General features: G+C 33.6%; 3 protein-coding genes and 1 long non-coding RNA gene across 4 annotated transcripts; 2 read left to right on the forward strand and 2 right to left on the reverse strand.

Moving 5' to 3' along the window:
* Positions 1-1,215: 1,215 nt before the first annotated feature.
* On the reverse strand, positions 1,216-1,660 carry LOC112904104. Its single transcript, XR_003230898.1, has 2 exons — positions 1,568-1,660; positions 1,216-1,512 (listed from the first exon to the last, which is right to left on the reverse strand). It is a non-coding gene; the product is annotated as an uncharacterized LOC112904104 (long non-coding RNA).
* Positions 1,661-1,790: 130 nt separating this feature from the next.
* On the forward strand, positions 1,791-4,302 carry LOC108737712 (nucleolar protein 11-like). The gene is made up of 5 exons (XM_025973362.1): positions 1,791-1,940; positions 1,989-2,153; positions 2,216-2,564; positions 3,118-3,695; positions 3,754-4,302. The coding sequence occupies exons 1-5, from the start codon at positions 1,809-1,811 to the stop codon at positions 3,802-3,804; spliced, it is 1,275 nt and encodes a 424-aa protein (XP_025829147.1). The 5' UTR covers positions 1,791-1,808; the 3' UTR covers positions 3,805-4,302.
* A 2,717-nt stretch (positions 4,303-7,019) lies between these two features.
* On the forward strand, positions 7,020-7,653 carry LOC112904107 (zinc finger protein 554-like). The gene is made up of 2 exons (XM_025973365.1): positions 7,020-7,313; positions 7,427-7,653. The coding sequence occupies exons 1-2, from the start codon at positions 7,052-7,054 to the stop codon at positions 7,651-7,653; spliced, it is 489 nt and encodes a 162-aa protein (XP_025829150.1). The 5' UTR covers positions 7,020-7,051.
* Positions 7,654-9,652: 1,999 nt separating this feature from the next.
* LOC112904108 (uncharacterized transmembrane protein DDB_G0289901-like) lies at positions 9,653-14,449 on the reverse strand. Its single transcript, XM_025973366.1, has 6 exons — positions 14,297-14,449; positions 13,997-14,243; positions 12,983-13,942; positions 12,665-12,928; positions 10,350-12,610; positions 9,653-9,670 (listed from the first exon to the last, which is right to left on the reverse strand). Exons 3-6 carry the CDS (start codon positions 13,467-13,469, stop codon positions 9,653-9,655), a joined length of 3,030 nt encoding a protein of 1,009 aa, XP_025829151.1. The 5' UTR covers positions 13,470-13,942; positions 13,997-14,243; positions 14,297-14,449.
* Positions 14,450-14,489: the final 40 nt, after the last annotated feature.

Consider the following 14,489-nt stretch of genomic DNA (forward strand, 5'->3'; position numbering starts at 1 on the left):
TAGAAATGCCGTTTTCTTCCTGGTATCCCTGTTTTCAAACCTTTCTGTATTTTTCCATTTTCCAGCAAGTTCTTACTCTTCATTGTTTAAGTTTTCCTTTTCCAAAAGTTACGGCAAAATTTATTTCCCCTACCCTATTTATAGAAAACGAAAAGGTTTTATTCCTTCCTACCAAAGATATTATGGACTTATTAAGCCTTTTTTTTATATTTTTTTAAATTTTAGATTTTGATACTGGTTTAGATTTTGTTTAATTTATCTTTTAGGAGGTCCTTATTTTGATTTTAATGAAGCTTAAAATTAGGATTAAAGGTTGTAAATTTCTCCATGCTGTAATTATAATTCTATAATTACGCAGTTCAATTTAAAATGGTTTTCTCTGCTTAAATCTTACGTCACTCGTTAATTTTACTACTGCTGCTGTGTTCAATCACTATATTGTGTTAGTTTAGAAAAAGAAATAAGATTGATGTCAGTATTTTTTTATTGTCGAGTGGAATATTTCGAGTTTTATATATTTTTCTATCACAGTAATATCTGTATTATTTTTGCATGTTTGATAACGATGTTCTTAAGTAATTAATTACCCAAAAACTTGGCGACAGTATTTCAACTCATTGTCAAACAATAAAATAATAGCTGCTATTGCTAGAGAAAAGCATTATGAATTAATAAAAAAACAATAAAATAGTGTAAGCTGTAAAATATACTACATATTTTAACCCAAAGTTCAATCACAATCACTGTAGGACTTAGTGCCTTAGTAAAACACTCTGTTATCCCTCCTTCCAAAATATGTATAGTCTTTATTTACCATACCTATAAACCCGTTACTAAATGTATGTGATTTTCTTTAAATATATTATATGTATATTCCTAATGTTAGTACATAACGGCATTACATGTGTATATATTTTGTAAAGTTTGCTCAGGGTGGCAAGTGTGGTAATGTGCCAATGCAGAATAAAAAGTAAATACAATACAAAGTAAAATATTAATTTGATACACATTATTCTAAAGATGACCTAATTTGTATTACCATTCTTAATGGGAGGAAAAGTAATTTTAAGAATTAGTCTGTCCAGATTTTATATTCATTCAAATTGAATTAATTGATTAGAAAAAGGTACATTAGTTATTCTTTTGCATTTTAATTTGATAAAATTGCATTTCTTACATCTACTGTGTAAGTAGACATGGACAAAAACCAGGTAATTATCAAAAAAGAGATGTTTTAATTCAAAAGTGAATTTTTCATACACTTTATTTTTTCTCTGGTATTAAAAGTAAGTTTTCTGAATATGACCCACACAACTACAAATGTTGACACAATACACACAATGCCTGGTAAGGTTTTTCCAGATTGGTAGTATCGGACACCCATAACACAAGCCAAAATGAATGCTGCTAAAAGTTGAATTAAGTATTTCGATGGGTCTTTACTTACTCTCCATGCTCCAAATCCTGATATTATACCAAATAAAAGGCCAGCTAGTAGTGAAGGAAGAGATCCTAATACAACAAAATTTGAAATTTATTACTGTTACTCGAGGAAAAATTAATTTACCAGCTGCAAGAAATCCGTATAAACCTCCTACAATAATAAATAACGAATATGAGAATCCAACCACATCTAAAGGCATTTTCTTTTTATTTTGTTTGTCATCTATGTTTTAAGGTTATCAAGTTTATTATCATGGTTATGTTACAGTTATGTTGGCTGTTGTAAACATAACCTCGCTTTGGTTTTGGCATGACTTCAACCTCAAAAATACTTAACTTTTTGTGATACATATATAACATTTATAATGGCAAAATTAGGAAATTATTACGGATTATGCCCTTTAATTGATCACAAGAGTTTGTTAGGAATTACGGAAGATTCAGAAGCAGGTCATGTTATTGTCACATTAGGAAAAAACATATGCATCAAGTACAGAGTAAGTTTTCCTAACATCTGCTATTAAATTTACTAAAAATCGAATCAGATTGCAGATCAAAAGCAGATACACAGTTGGAGAACAAAAGACAAGTTTAGTTCTGCAGTCATTTATGATTTCAGTTCTTCAAAATATGCAGCTGTATTCAACAATTTGTATATAAGAATTTGGAATGATGGTGAAGAAAACATTGACAAATTGAAAAAATACAAAGTATGTACTTGTTTGATAATTGTTATTATAATGCTTAATTTATTTTATTTACTGAATTTTAGTTCACCAAACAAATACACTCTTTAATACAATGTGCAAAGCAGACTTTTGTAATCTTCAAGGATTTATCAGTGTCTGAACTAAGCAAAGCTTTAGAAACTCGTAAGGAAAAAGCAGAAGAAACAAAGGAAGTTGAAATAGTAGATGTTCTTTATTGTAACAGAAAGGATGAGATTTATATTGGAATAATCTCTAATGAAGAAAAGCATATATTTGAATGGAGTTTATTTATTGATGGTAATTTCCATTTTAAAGGTAGAGAGAATTTAAATGTACGAAAAAGTGTGGAAATTGCTGGGCATGTCATGTGTCATTTAGCAGTAGAGGGATGCATTAAACTACTGACTCTGTGTAAGTTTACTTTACAATATTTAAATTATTTTATTTGGGTTACAGTGTCTTAGGTAGATATTTACTTCTTAAAAATGTCTTAAGTACTTCTATTACTTATCTAAAACTGTCTTTGGCGATATAAATGATAAGGTACCTTCATAATATTAGGATACTAAAATTCTGAATGCTTTTTTAATTTCAAAAACACTTTTCTTATATACGTGTCTATTTATCCATACAGGTCATAGCCCAAAGCTATGCCAATGCCCAAAGGAGCGGTTTTTCTTTTATATAACTTGATTTAGAATAGTTTCCCATACATTTCTTGACTACCGCCACTTTTAGAAGAAAAAAATTCAACGCTCTATTGTCCATATATGATAGTTCATCTTATATGAAATAATATAATATTGTTGCATCTGTTCATTTATGAAAATAAAATTTAGGAAAAACTTAAACTTTCTTAAACCCAAATACATTGAATTATTATTTTTGTTAGTTGTATTTGTGTACTTTATTAATTGCTTTGAACGTGATGCATCAAATTAAATTCTTTTAATAAATGTTTTAGGGTCTGATGGATACATGTATGCTTATCAATTAAGTCCTTCGGTTTCAGAAGATGAAATAAAATCAAATAAAAATTCAATTGGAAAGCGTTTTGCTATTTTACAGTCTCTGTCTTTGAAAAGTCCCGTATCTATGGTTCCCCTTAATCAACAGTATATCGCATTATACGGGGCGGATTGGAATGAAGAGGGAGCAGTTTTACTTTTATATAACACACAATTTAAAGTTATACAATCAAAGGTGTCTTTTAAATTATTTACATCTGGTTCAAAACTTTGGCGAGTGGGAACTAACTTGCTTTTAGGAATGGGACATAATTTAGCTGTCATTCCATACCATTTACATGATGAGGAATTGGCAACGTTGATAGGAAGTCACAAGGAAGCATTTGTGGAAAATTCGAATTATTTAGAATCAGATGTAACAATTGTTGATAAAGTACAATTACTGGATTGGGACACTTTTAAAAATGATGACAGAAAAGATGTTATTTTGAATGGCGTTTTTAATAAAAAAGTTCCCGAAAATATAGCACCTAAAATAGATCATTTGTTAGAAAAAGGGAGACCAGAAGCTGCAGTTTGTTCAGAATTGTTGTCTCAGTTAATTGAAGAGAAAAATATTGATGTTATTTTAGATGCAGTGGATTATTTTGTGGATGTACCTGAAGAATCTATTGCTAAATTAATAGAATTTGGACTTACTGTAGACGCAAAAGTTTTCAATAACAATAAACATAGTGAAAATCTACCTGAAAGTTTACAGCCTGTTGGCAGACATTTGTTTCTTGAGAAGATATTGGTATTGAGGTTCAGCGACATTTTATTACTTCCACATTTAAGACGCAACTTAGATATAGACGCCGTTTTAAATCTACTGATGTACATACAACGCATGTTTTCTCACGAGGTCTATTGTCTGCCTAAAATGGACTTTGTTGAAACGGAAAAAAAATTAATTGAATGGACCAGTTTGTTATTAGATGCAAAATACCAAACTATTTTACTTTCGCAAAACGATAGTGTTTTAAATTTATTGAAGTCATTAAGTGAAATTGTAGAACAGCATTTGAACAGTTTGAAAGAATTGGATAGACTCTATCCTGAACTTGAAAAAATTAAAGCAAGAAAAGGAAACGAAAATGTGCGCTCCTCGAGTTTGTTTTATTGTGTTGAAAAAATGAGTTTGTATTAATAAATATNATAAGCTGAAAAGAAACTTAGTTTTTGTAAATGCATATTTTCTTTTCAAATGTATGAAGGTATACGTTTGTTTGAATAATGTAAGAGTTGTTTTACTTTTTTTGTATCTGTTGTTTATAAAATATGTTAATAATTCCATAAATTGATATTATATTATGCATAAAATTAATACAATAAGTGTTATTGTTCATTAAAAACATTGTTCTCTATTTCATTTCTCTCCAACATTTGTTTTTCTACTTTTAATTTAATCGATTGAATACCAATGCTGTAAAGTATAATCACATTTTAATTTTTAGTTATATTGGTATATATAATAATAACTATTCAAATATAGATATACTTTTCCTTTACAGATTTAGAAATAATTTTTTGTTTCTAATAAAAGTCAAATCAAAAATAATTTTGCTCCTTTAGTTTAATTTTCAATAATTATGTTTCCTGATCAGCGAAATTATCTTTTTAGGTCTCATTTTCTTATAAGTTAGTGTTTTTTACGAATACAATGGAGATTGCCGATAAATAATCTTATTTTTTAGATTACTTCTCAAAAACATTTAATTTTCAATTTGATGTACTTAATTGAATTTCCCGCTTAATAAACACTAAAGCTTGTCCTTGAACATAAAGTAGATAGAAGATAGTCTAGTGTAAATGGGTACAAAAAATGAATTATTTCATGAATAAAGCAACGAAATTAGAAAAGAAATGTTTAAGGAGTTTAAAAAGGATAACAAGCAGTGCGGGGACAATAAAATATTCGGTGCAAAAGTGAATTTTAGCCGCAAAAATAATAACAACCTTCTTGAAATTATTGTTGGTGCTTCAAATGTCAAGAGATGGAATAAATTAAAAAAAGCCTTTTTATGTATTTCAAATGAAGAATTCGTCACTAAATTACTTGATTTGGCACAGAAATATCATCACAGGTAAACTTTGAATTAATATTTTTCTGTTTGATATCCTTATTTATTCAATGTGATAATTTTTTGGTTGGCGATTGACTGTTCGATTTGCAGGCGGAGCATATTTGACAGATCAATAAAAACAAAGCCATGTGCTTATTAGTTTGTTTACGTTTTTTGAGGTTAATTTTTTAATTTATTTCATGATAATTTAATAAGAATTTTTTACTGTACATACGTTTTATATTTTTAGTAACGATGAAAAACTAATTGTAAATAGAAAATTCAATAAAACAACATTGACTGAAAATAGTGTAAAGCCATCAGTAGAATACAGAATGGTGGAAACTAAGAGAAAGAATTCTAAGAAGGCAGTGATTGAGATAAATAAAAATAAAGAAAATAAGCCAAAGGAACCTCAAAAAGAAAATCTGTATGAAACTGTCTGTGAAAATTCAACCCTTTGCGAATTTAATAATTTACTTTGTGACTTTACTGAGCAAACTATAAGTGATACTAATGTTACTAAATCTGATGACTTAATTGATTTACACACTAATATAATTGATTCAGAAAATAAAATAAACAATTTTGAGATAGACTGTGACAAGAGTGATATTAATGATGATACTAAAAGAAAAAGAAAACCAGCAAATAGCACCCTTATTGGAACAAATGTAGAAAATGTACCTAAAAACCATGAAAGGAAAAGGTCCAATAAGAAGAAAAAGAATATTCGGACTTATGACGTTCGTAAGGCTCCAGAATTGCAAGAACAGATAGAAGAAATATCTACCAAAAAAGATTCATTGCTTGATTCAGCAACTTCTATTATTGAAAGTAAAAATGAAGATAATAATAAAAAAACAAAGAAGTCCAAAATGTGTTCAAATTGTGATACAAGCCATTCAAAATACCGTTGTCCCTTAGAAGACCCAGTGTCTTCAATCTGTGACAGAATCTCTAAAGAAGAATGGACTTTTAAATACTCACAGCAGCAGGAAGATGATGAAAACTATAATATTGCTAATAAATCGCTTTCAGAAGAATTTACAGACTCAAGTTATTCAAACATGTCATTACCTAAAATCTTTTGCTTGCTGGATTCCAATACATCACATGGCATTAGTGTTTTTGCAAAATCTGTAATAAATTCATTTACCCAGTTTGGACCTTTAATTGCTAAATCAGTAAAAGAAGTTGACATACCAGAAGACTTTCCAATGAGAGAGTTATGGATGATATTTGGTAAAGACTCATATACATATTGGAGAACTGATTATTTAAATGAATGTAATTGGTTTCGATACTTGAGACCGGCTCCTACAAGGGAACAGAGAAACACAACTGCTGTATGTAGAAACAATTCATTGTTTTTGATTTCTATAAAAACTATTGGACAGGGAGAAGAAGTTTTGTATTGGCAGGATGACAACTTGAATTTGAATAAGAAGAAAATGGGAAAAACTAGTAAGCTTGTTTTAAATATTGATAAAAGTTCTAGATCGTAGCTTAGCACTGAGCCTGGGTCCATTTGTCTTAATCCAAGTTTTCTGTAATTCTTTGGATCATTTAGGCAAATGCTGGGACATATTTCAAAATAATATATTTACTATATTAGAAAATTTTGTAATTATATTTACTTGAAATTATTCTTTAAATTTCTTGTTTCCAGATTGTGGAGGTTGCAATATGGTGTTTACTCACCCATTATATTATAGAACTCACTGTACAATTTTTCACGACATACGTTATAGTTTAACAATAAGAAAATTTCATTGTAAAGTATGTGGAGCTGCAGTTTTAGGCAAAGAAAATATAATGAAGCATGCGGCTGAGCTTCATAATGGTCAAGGAGCCTATCAGTGCCAGTTTTGTAAAAAGGTGGTTTGAAACAACAATAAAACAGTATTTTTTAGTTGAAATGTATTCTGTTTTGCAGTTTTTCTTGAGATTGAATTATCTGGACATGCACAGAACATATGGGTGCTCAGCTAATCCTCACAGGACGTGGCCTTTGTGCGACTTTTGTGGGAAAAAGTTTTGTCAACCACAGAAGCTAAAAATACACATTAAAAGAATGCATAATGGTAAGAAATTGCTTTGTTATTTCTACTGTTACTTTTTATAATAGACCAATAAATGCTTTATATGTCTATAATATCATACAATTGCATGATAACTGTTACTTTTTTATTTTCAGACATTTCTGAAGTTTTGAAAGAATTCCAATGTAAGAGTTGTTTGAAAGTTTTGGGGTCTCGTGCAGCCCTTCAGAGACATTTAAAAGAAGTACATAACAAGCAAATTGAAGGCTCATGCGCTTGTTATCGATGCGGAAAACTTTTTCAAAATAAGTCAAATTTAAAAATTCATATGTTAACGCACAGCGGCATTAAACCATTTAGGNAATCGATTATTATCCAATGATCAAAGCGATTCGTCGCACTTTGGGACTGTCGAACAGGCCAGAATGATAGCCGACGATACGCGTTATTTAAACGATCAAAGTAGACTAATTGAGCCGGGACGGTTACTTTCCGATGTCCGTATCCTACCTACAGTCCCTAACGGATCTTTGTCTCCCATTCCTTACCCAAACTATTCTGTATCTCCTACGCCCTATCATCCCCCTGTTTTGACCGCCAGGCCGCACGTTACTTCACCCACCCCATCGCCTTATCATCATTATTCTTCTTATTATTAGGTTACAAGATAGATGAACAAAAACGAACTTTTAATTCCTTTTCTTAATATAAATAAAATGTCTTAGTAGCAAGACAATGGAAAGGTGAAATAAAATGGACTTTGATCAATGCCTTTTTTATCGTACTCTTAAAATAAATGTATAATTATTTTGTTAATTTGCATAATATCCACTGCCATCTAGCGATGCTAATTATCTTAAACATACTGTAATGTGCCATTATTAAAAACGTGAAATTTCATTTTTGTTATAATGCAATCTCTTCCTTAAAAGTGAATTAACGTTTTATATAAGCTGAAAAGAAACTTAGTTTTTGTAAATGCATATTTTCTTTTCAAATGTATGAAGGTATACGTTTGTTTGAATAATGTAATTATTAAGGAAAATATTTTAAAATAATTATTAAAGATTCAAAATGGCTACATACCTGCATTATACATTTACCGGGTCAAATGCTCGCTACTTGCACTGATTTTACTCTAAACTCGCTGTGCTTTTAGTCATGTGAACAGTGCCACCTTGTATAGACGTATGTACTTTTCCTTCTGTTCCTCCTGAAAACTTGAAAGTTTTTCAGTATTGCATATATAAAATTCGGTAGAATATTTGCTATTGCAAAACAACATACTTCATGATCTTTCTAAAGCGCATTTCGCGATTTAGTTATTATTGTGAAATGACTTGTGTATGTTGTAACATATGTAATTGAACATTAATTAATCCTATCAGATCAATAAAAACAAAGCCATGTGCTTATTAGTTTGTTTACGTTTTTTGAGGTTAATTTTTTAATTTATTTCATGATAATTTAATAAGAATTTTTTACTGTACATACGTTTTATATTTTTAGTAACGATGAAAAACTAATTGTAAATAGAAAATTCAATAAAACAACATTGACTGAAAATAGTGTAAAGCCATCAGTAGAATACAGAATGGTGGAAACTAAGAGAAAGAATTCTAAGAAGGCAGTGATTGAGATAAATAAAAATAAAGAAAATAAGCCAAAGGAACCTCAAAAAGAAAATCTGTATGAAACTGTCTGTGAAAATTCAACCCTTTGCGAATTTAATAATTTACTTTGTGACTTTACTGAGCAAACTATAAGTGATACTAATGTTACTAAATCTGATGACTTAATTGATTTACACACTAATATAATTGATTCAGAAAATAAAATAAACAATTTTGAGATAGACTGTGACAAGAGTGATATTAATGATGATACTAAAAGAAAAAGAAAACCAGCAAATAGCACCCTTATTGGAACAAATGTAGAAAATGTACCTAAAAACCATGAAAGGAAAAGGTCCAATAAGAAGAAAAAGAATATTCGGACTTATGACGTTCGTAAGGCTCCAGAATTGCAAGAACAGATAGAAGAAATATCTACCAAAAAAGATTCATTGCTTGATTCAGCAACTTCTATTATTGAAAGTAAAAATGAAGATAATAATAAAAAAACAAAGAAGTCCAAAATGTGTTCAAATTGTGATACAAGCCATTCAAAATACCGTTGTCCCTTAGAAGACCCAGTGTCTTCAATCTGTGACAGAATCTCTAAAGAAGAATGGACTTTTAAATACTCACAGCAGCAGGAAGATGATGAAAACTATAATATTGCTAATAAATCGCTTTCAGAAGAATTTACAGACTCAAGTTATTCAAACATGTCATTACCTAAAATCTTTTGCTTGCTGGATTCCAATACATCACATGGCATTAGTGTTTTTGCAAAATCTGTAATAAATTCATTTACCCAGTTTGGACCTTTAATTGCTAAATCAGTAAAAGAAGTTGACATACCAGAAGACTTTCCAATGAGAGAGTTATGGATGATATTTGGTAAAGACTCATATACATATTGGAGAACTGATTATTTAAATGAATGTAATTGGTTTCGATACTTGAGACCGGCTCCTACAAGGGAACAGAGAAACACAACTGCTGTATGTAGAAACAATTCATTGTTTTTGATTTCTATAAAAACTATTGGACAGGGAGAAGAAGTTTTGTATTGGCAGGATGACAACTTGAATTTGAATAAGAAGAAAATGGGAAAAACTAGTAAGCTTGTTTTAAATATTGATAAAAGTTCTAGATCGTAGCTTAGCACTGAGCCTGGGTCCATTTGTCTTAATCCAAGTTTTCTGTAATTCTTTGGATCATTTAGGCAAATGCTGGGACATATTTCAAAATAATATATTTACTATATTAGAAAATTTTGTAATTATATTTACTTGAAATTATTCTTTAAATTTCTTGTTTCCAGATTGTGGAGGTTGCAATATGGTGTTTACTCACCCATTATATTATAGAACTCACTGTACAATTTTTCACGACATACGTTATAGTTTAACAATAAGAAAATTTCATTGTAAAGTATGTGGAGCTGCAGTTTTAGGCAAAGAAAANTCACTGAAACAAATTTTGAAGGGCTATCTGCGCTTTTTAATTGATAACTAACTGGCTGATATGTATAACCGCTTCCAATTCCCAATCTTCCTCCATTTCTAAGTTGGGTGTTAAAACCAATTGCGTATGTTGGTGGTCTGTAAACTATTTTTCCCGTTCCCGGTTTTAAAGATACACTCTGGGCTTGAGAATTGTGTCCCAAAGCAAAAGCATTTGAATTATTTGCTACAGATGTGACCCTTCCTCTAAATCCTGTAGGTATTCTATATCCGTAGCTTCCTGGTATGTCTTGACCAGGTTGCAGAACAGTTCCATCCGCTAAATCAGGATCACCTTTACTTTGGATAACGTTGGCATCTAAATCTTCGAGCGGATCTAAAATAATGTTTTGCCTTTGTGTTCTACCGTTTTGACTTATAACTGCCCCAGAATGTGAAGTATCTTGCACTTCGCCATCGTAATCTTCATAATCTTCGTCATTGTAGTCATCAGCTTTAACAGTATTATAAACGAGCAATGGATTAAGAGTAGTTGCGATTGTTTCACTGATTGTTGCTGATGTTGTACTGGTAGTTGGTGATGACTCGTACTGTTTATGGACTTTAGAGATTCTTCTCTGCATTACTTTTTCTTCGTTTGCCGTACTCGCTGTAAATTTATTTTTTGATGTATTTCCTTCCTGCTGTTGTGATTTACCATCGTTGGGAGAATTTCCTGACGAGTAAGTAATAGGTTTAAACGGGGAAAATAGACCAGACAGACCTGGCGGTCTGGTTTGATTCCTAGCAGAATTAACAGTATCTTTACTTCCCGATCCTGCTTGAGCAGCTCCCGTATATCTTACCCCAAATCGAAATTTCCCCTGAAGTTGACTTTGGGTTTGACCAGCGTAACTTCCACTTTGCGCACTCGCTGTTCCCCCTCCCTTAAACGGGGTATTCTGAGTATCGTTATCGTGTTCTTCGTTATGGGGGGTGAATCCTATTTGAGCTTGAGAGGAAGTACTTCCTGGGCCTGTAGCTTGTGCATCAGCGAGACCGCCTTTTGAACCTGCTTGTACTTGTGTGTTGGTACCATGGTACAAGCCGCTGCTTTGAGCATTTGAAGTTGTATCTCCCGTTTCTGAAGCAAGTTGTACCTGAGCTTGTGATAAGCCAGCTCCACCCGTTCCCTGAGCATTACTTGTTGCGCCTTCTTTTCCTCCAGCCACTTGTGTTTGCGCACCTCTTTTTCCGTCGATTGTTCCTGCTAAAGCATTAAAAGATCCTGATCCACTATAACTTCCTGAAACTTGTGACTGTGCTGTACCGCCAGCGTAAAATCCTTGTGCTTGAGCTTTTGCTTCTGTTGTTTCATTTGCGTGTTGAACCTCAGCCTGAGCTTGTGAATCAGCGTCCTTTTCGTCTTTATCTTGTGGTGCAGTTAATTCTGAAGGTACTTGCCCAAATTGACTTACTCCTGTACCACCTGTAAGTTGCTGTCCTGCATGTGAAGGTAGCCCTGCTGTTCCTTGAGGGTAACTACTCCCTTGCCAACCTTGTCCTGTTCCAGTTATCTGACCTGTCTGTCCTGCTGAAGGATATCCGATCTGTCCCGATGAACCAATTATTTGACCTGGATAGCCTATTTGCCCATTTGTCCCTCCTGTAGGATAACCTACTTGCCCTGTAGCTCCTGTAGGGTAACTTACTTGTCCTGTAGCTCCTGTAGGGTAGCTTACTTGTCCAATGGTTTCTCCTGTAGGGTAACCTGTTTGTGCACCTGTAGGGTAGTTTATTTGTCCTCCTGTAGGATAGCCTGTTTGTCCTCCTGGAGGGAGGCTTGATTGTTCTCTTGAAGGATAGCCTGATTGTCCGCCTGTAGAAAAACCAGATAGACCACCCTGGGGGTAGGAAATTTGTCCTCCTGTTGGAACAACTGCTTGTTGTGTGGAATAACCTGGTAAACTTCCTGTAGGATACCCCGTCTGACTTCCGGGATAGCCGGCAGATACAGCTGGAAGAAAACCGGTTTGGGTTCCGGTAGGATAACCTACTTGTCCTGCAGTGGTTCCAGTTTGTCCTATTTGCCCTGAAGGGACGCTAGTTTGTCCTGATTGCTGTGTAGGATATCCTCCCTGTCCTGCTGGGATTCCGGACGCACCCGATGGAACGTTTCCTTGTCCAGTAGGGCTGATCTGACTTAATTGATTTGCCGGAGTTCCTAATTGTTGGTATAGAATCCCTGTTTGTCCAGAAAAAGGCCCTTGCTGGCTTGGTGAATTTCCTGTGGTTTTTTATGAAGTAGTAAATTGAAAGGAAAGAGTTCTATTAAACTAACCTGATACTCTAATATTTGATGGTATTTGCCCTTGCTCAGTTTGTCCACCAGCTTGAGCTCCTGAGTTACCTGGCGTGTAGGTATGTACACCAGGATAGCCGCCTATTGTGCTTCCATAAACATTTGGAGGTGAATAACCGTACTGATCGTGAGAATATTTTCCACTGAAAACTCCACTGAATTGTCCCGATGCCTGACCGGGGTGGTATGTTCCAGAAATTTGTCCACCAAATTGACCTGATTGTCCTTGCCATGCACCTCTTCCTAATGATTTCGATTTCAAAAGAAGATATATATAATAAACTGAACATTACTTACCATTACCAGTATCCCCTGTAGTGGATACTTGTTGTTGTACGGGCACATGGGCTCGCTGAGGTCCGTATTGTTGGGCAATATCTTGTGTCAAAGGTGTATATTGTCCGGGTATTTGAGGAGGAACATCGTATCTTTGGCCTGTTGCTGAATAAGGATAATTATCAGACGGAAGTCTCTGGCCAGAAGACCCTTCACGAGGTCTTTCTATACGGCTGGGTTCATAAGTTACGGTTCTTCCTGGTTGATAGGGTATAGACGCTTGACTAGGATATTGTCCAGTTGACTGACCTGGTTGATATTGTGATTGCGGTTGACTGGAAAATTGGTCTTGAGGTGATCCAGACTCAGGAAGTGCTACTTGAGTTTGACCTGGATATTGTCCTGCAATTTGACCTCCAGTAGGTACCTTGGCTTGGTATGGTACCTGTGATTGGCCAGGAACTTGTCCTTGTGATGATAGCCCTGTCGGAACAGGCGCCTGCAGCATACCAGGAATCTGACTTCGTGATGGCAATTCTGGTGGAACAGATCCTTGTGGAAGACCAGCAATTTGTTGTTGATTTGGGTGCGGCACACCAATTTGTCCTTGTGTAGGGTATCCAGATGGATACGGTATTTGTTGTGAAGGATAAGATTGTCCAGTTTGCTGTCCTGGAGAAGGATGTCCAGTTGGATATGGTGCTTGCGGTTGACCAAATGTTTGATCTTGTGCTGAAGGACGAGAACCAGAAGGAAATGTCCCTGATACTGTTTGTAAATCCGTTGTACCGGGCCTTTGTCTTTGGCTCTGTGGAATTTCAGCACCAGTGTATGTTGGACCATAGGGACTACCACCCGTTCCTCTATCTGGCCCTCTTCCGTAATAAAGAGACTGAACAGATGAATCCTTTCCGTACAGGCAATCCCCGCAATCTCCTGAATTAGTTTGACTTTGTGCAGACCCTATACCATTACTTCCAGCTAAAATAATTTTTATTAAATGTTTATATTAGAAATTAGCAAGGATTCTTTTACAAACTACTGCTTTTGAAGTCCCATGTGTGGCTTCTGCCTCTGCTTTTCCGGGTGTATTTTCGTTTCCAAAACTTAAATATTGAGATTGCGTTTGTCCTCGAACTCTTCCGAAGTAATTTGAATTGGAACGCCTGTATCTAGTTCTTTGTTTGAACGAGTGATCCACAAATTTTGGCACAACTTGTAGTAGATAAGAATCATACGATTTACAGGATTTGAATATCTTATGACCCGCTAGAGACTTCAACTAAAATTTTACATTGTTATCGTGGATGAAGCTAACATGATACACTCGTTTACCTCATCCGTTGTTAACTTCGTTTTTGATTTTTTGAAGAGTTTCTTTTTGTGTAATTTTTGACTTGCGGATGTAATATGTGACAATTGAGTTGGTGAAAATCTATTTTTTTCTATTAGGTAGCATTTAAAATGAGTTGGGTTGATAATTGCGACCATTTTCTAAAATTATACATATAAAAACAATTGAATTCTT

This window comes from Agrilus planipennis, unplaced genomic scaffold (assembly GCF_000699045.2).
Source record: "Agrilus planipennis isolate EAB-ADULT unplaced genomic scaffold, Apla_2.0 scaffold144, whole genome shotgun sequence".
In the NCBI taxonomy this organism is placed as follows: Eukaryota; Metazoa; Arthropoda; class Insecta; order Coleoptera; family Buprestidae; genus Agrilus; species Agrilus planipennis.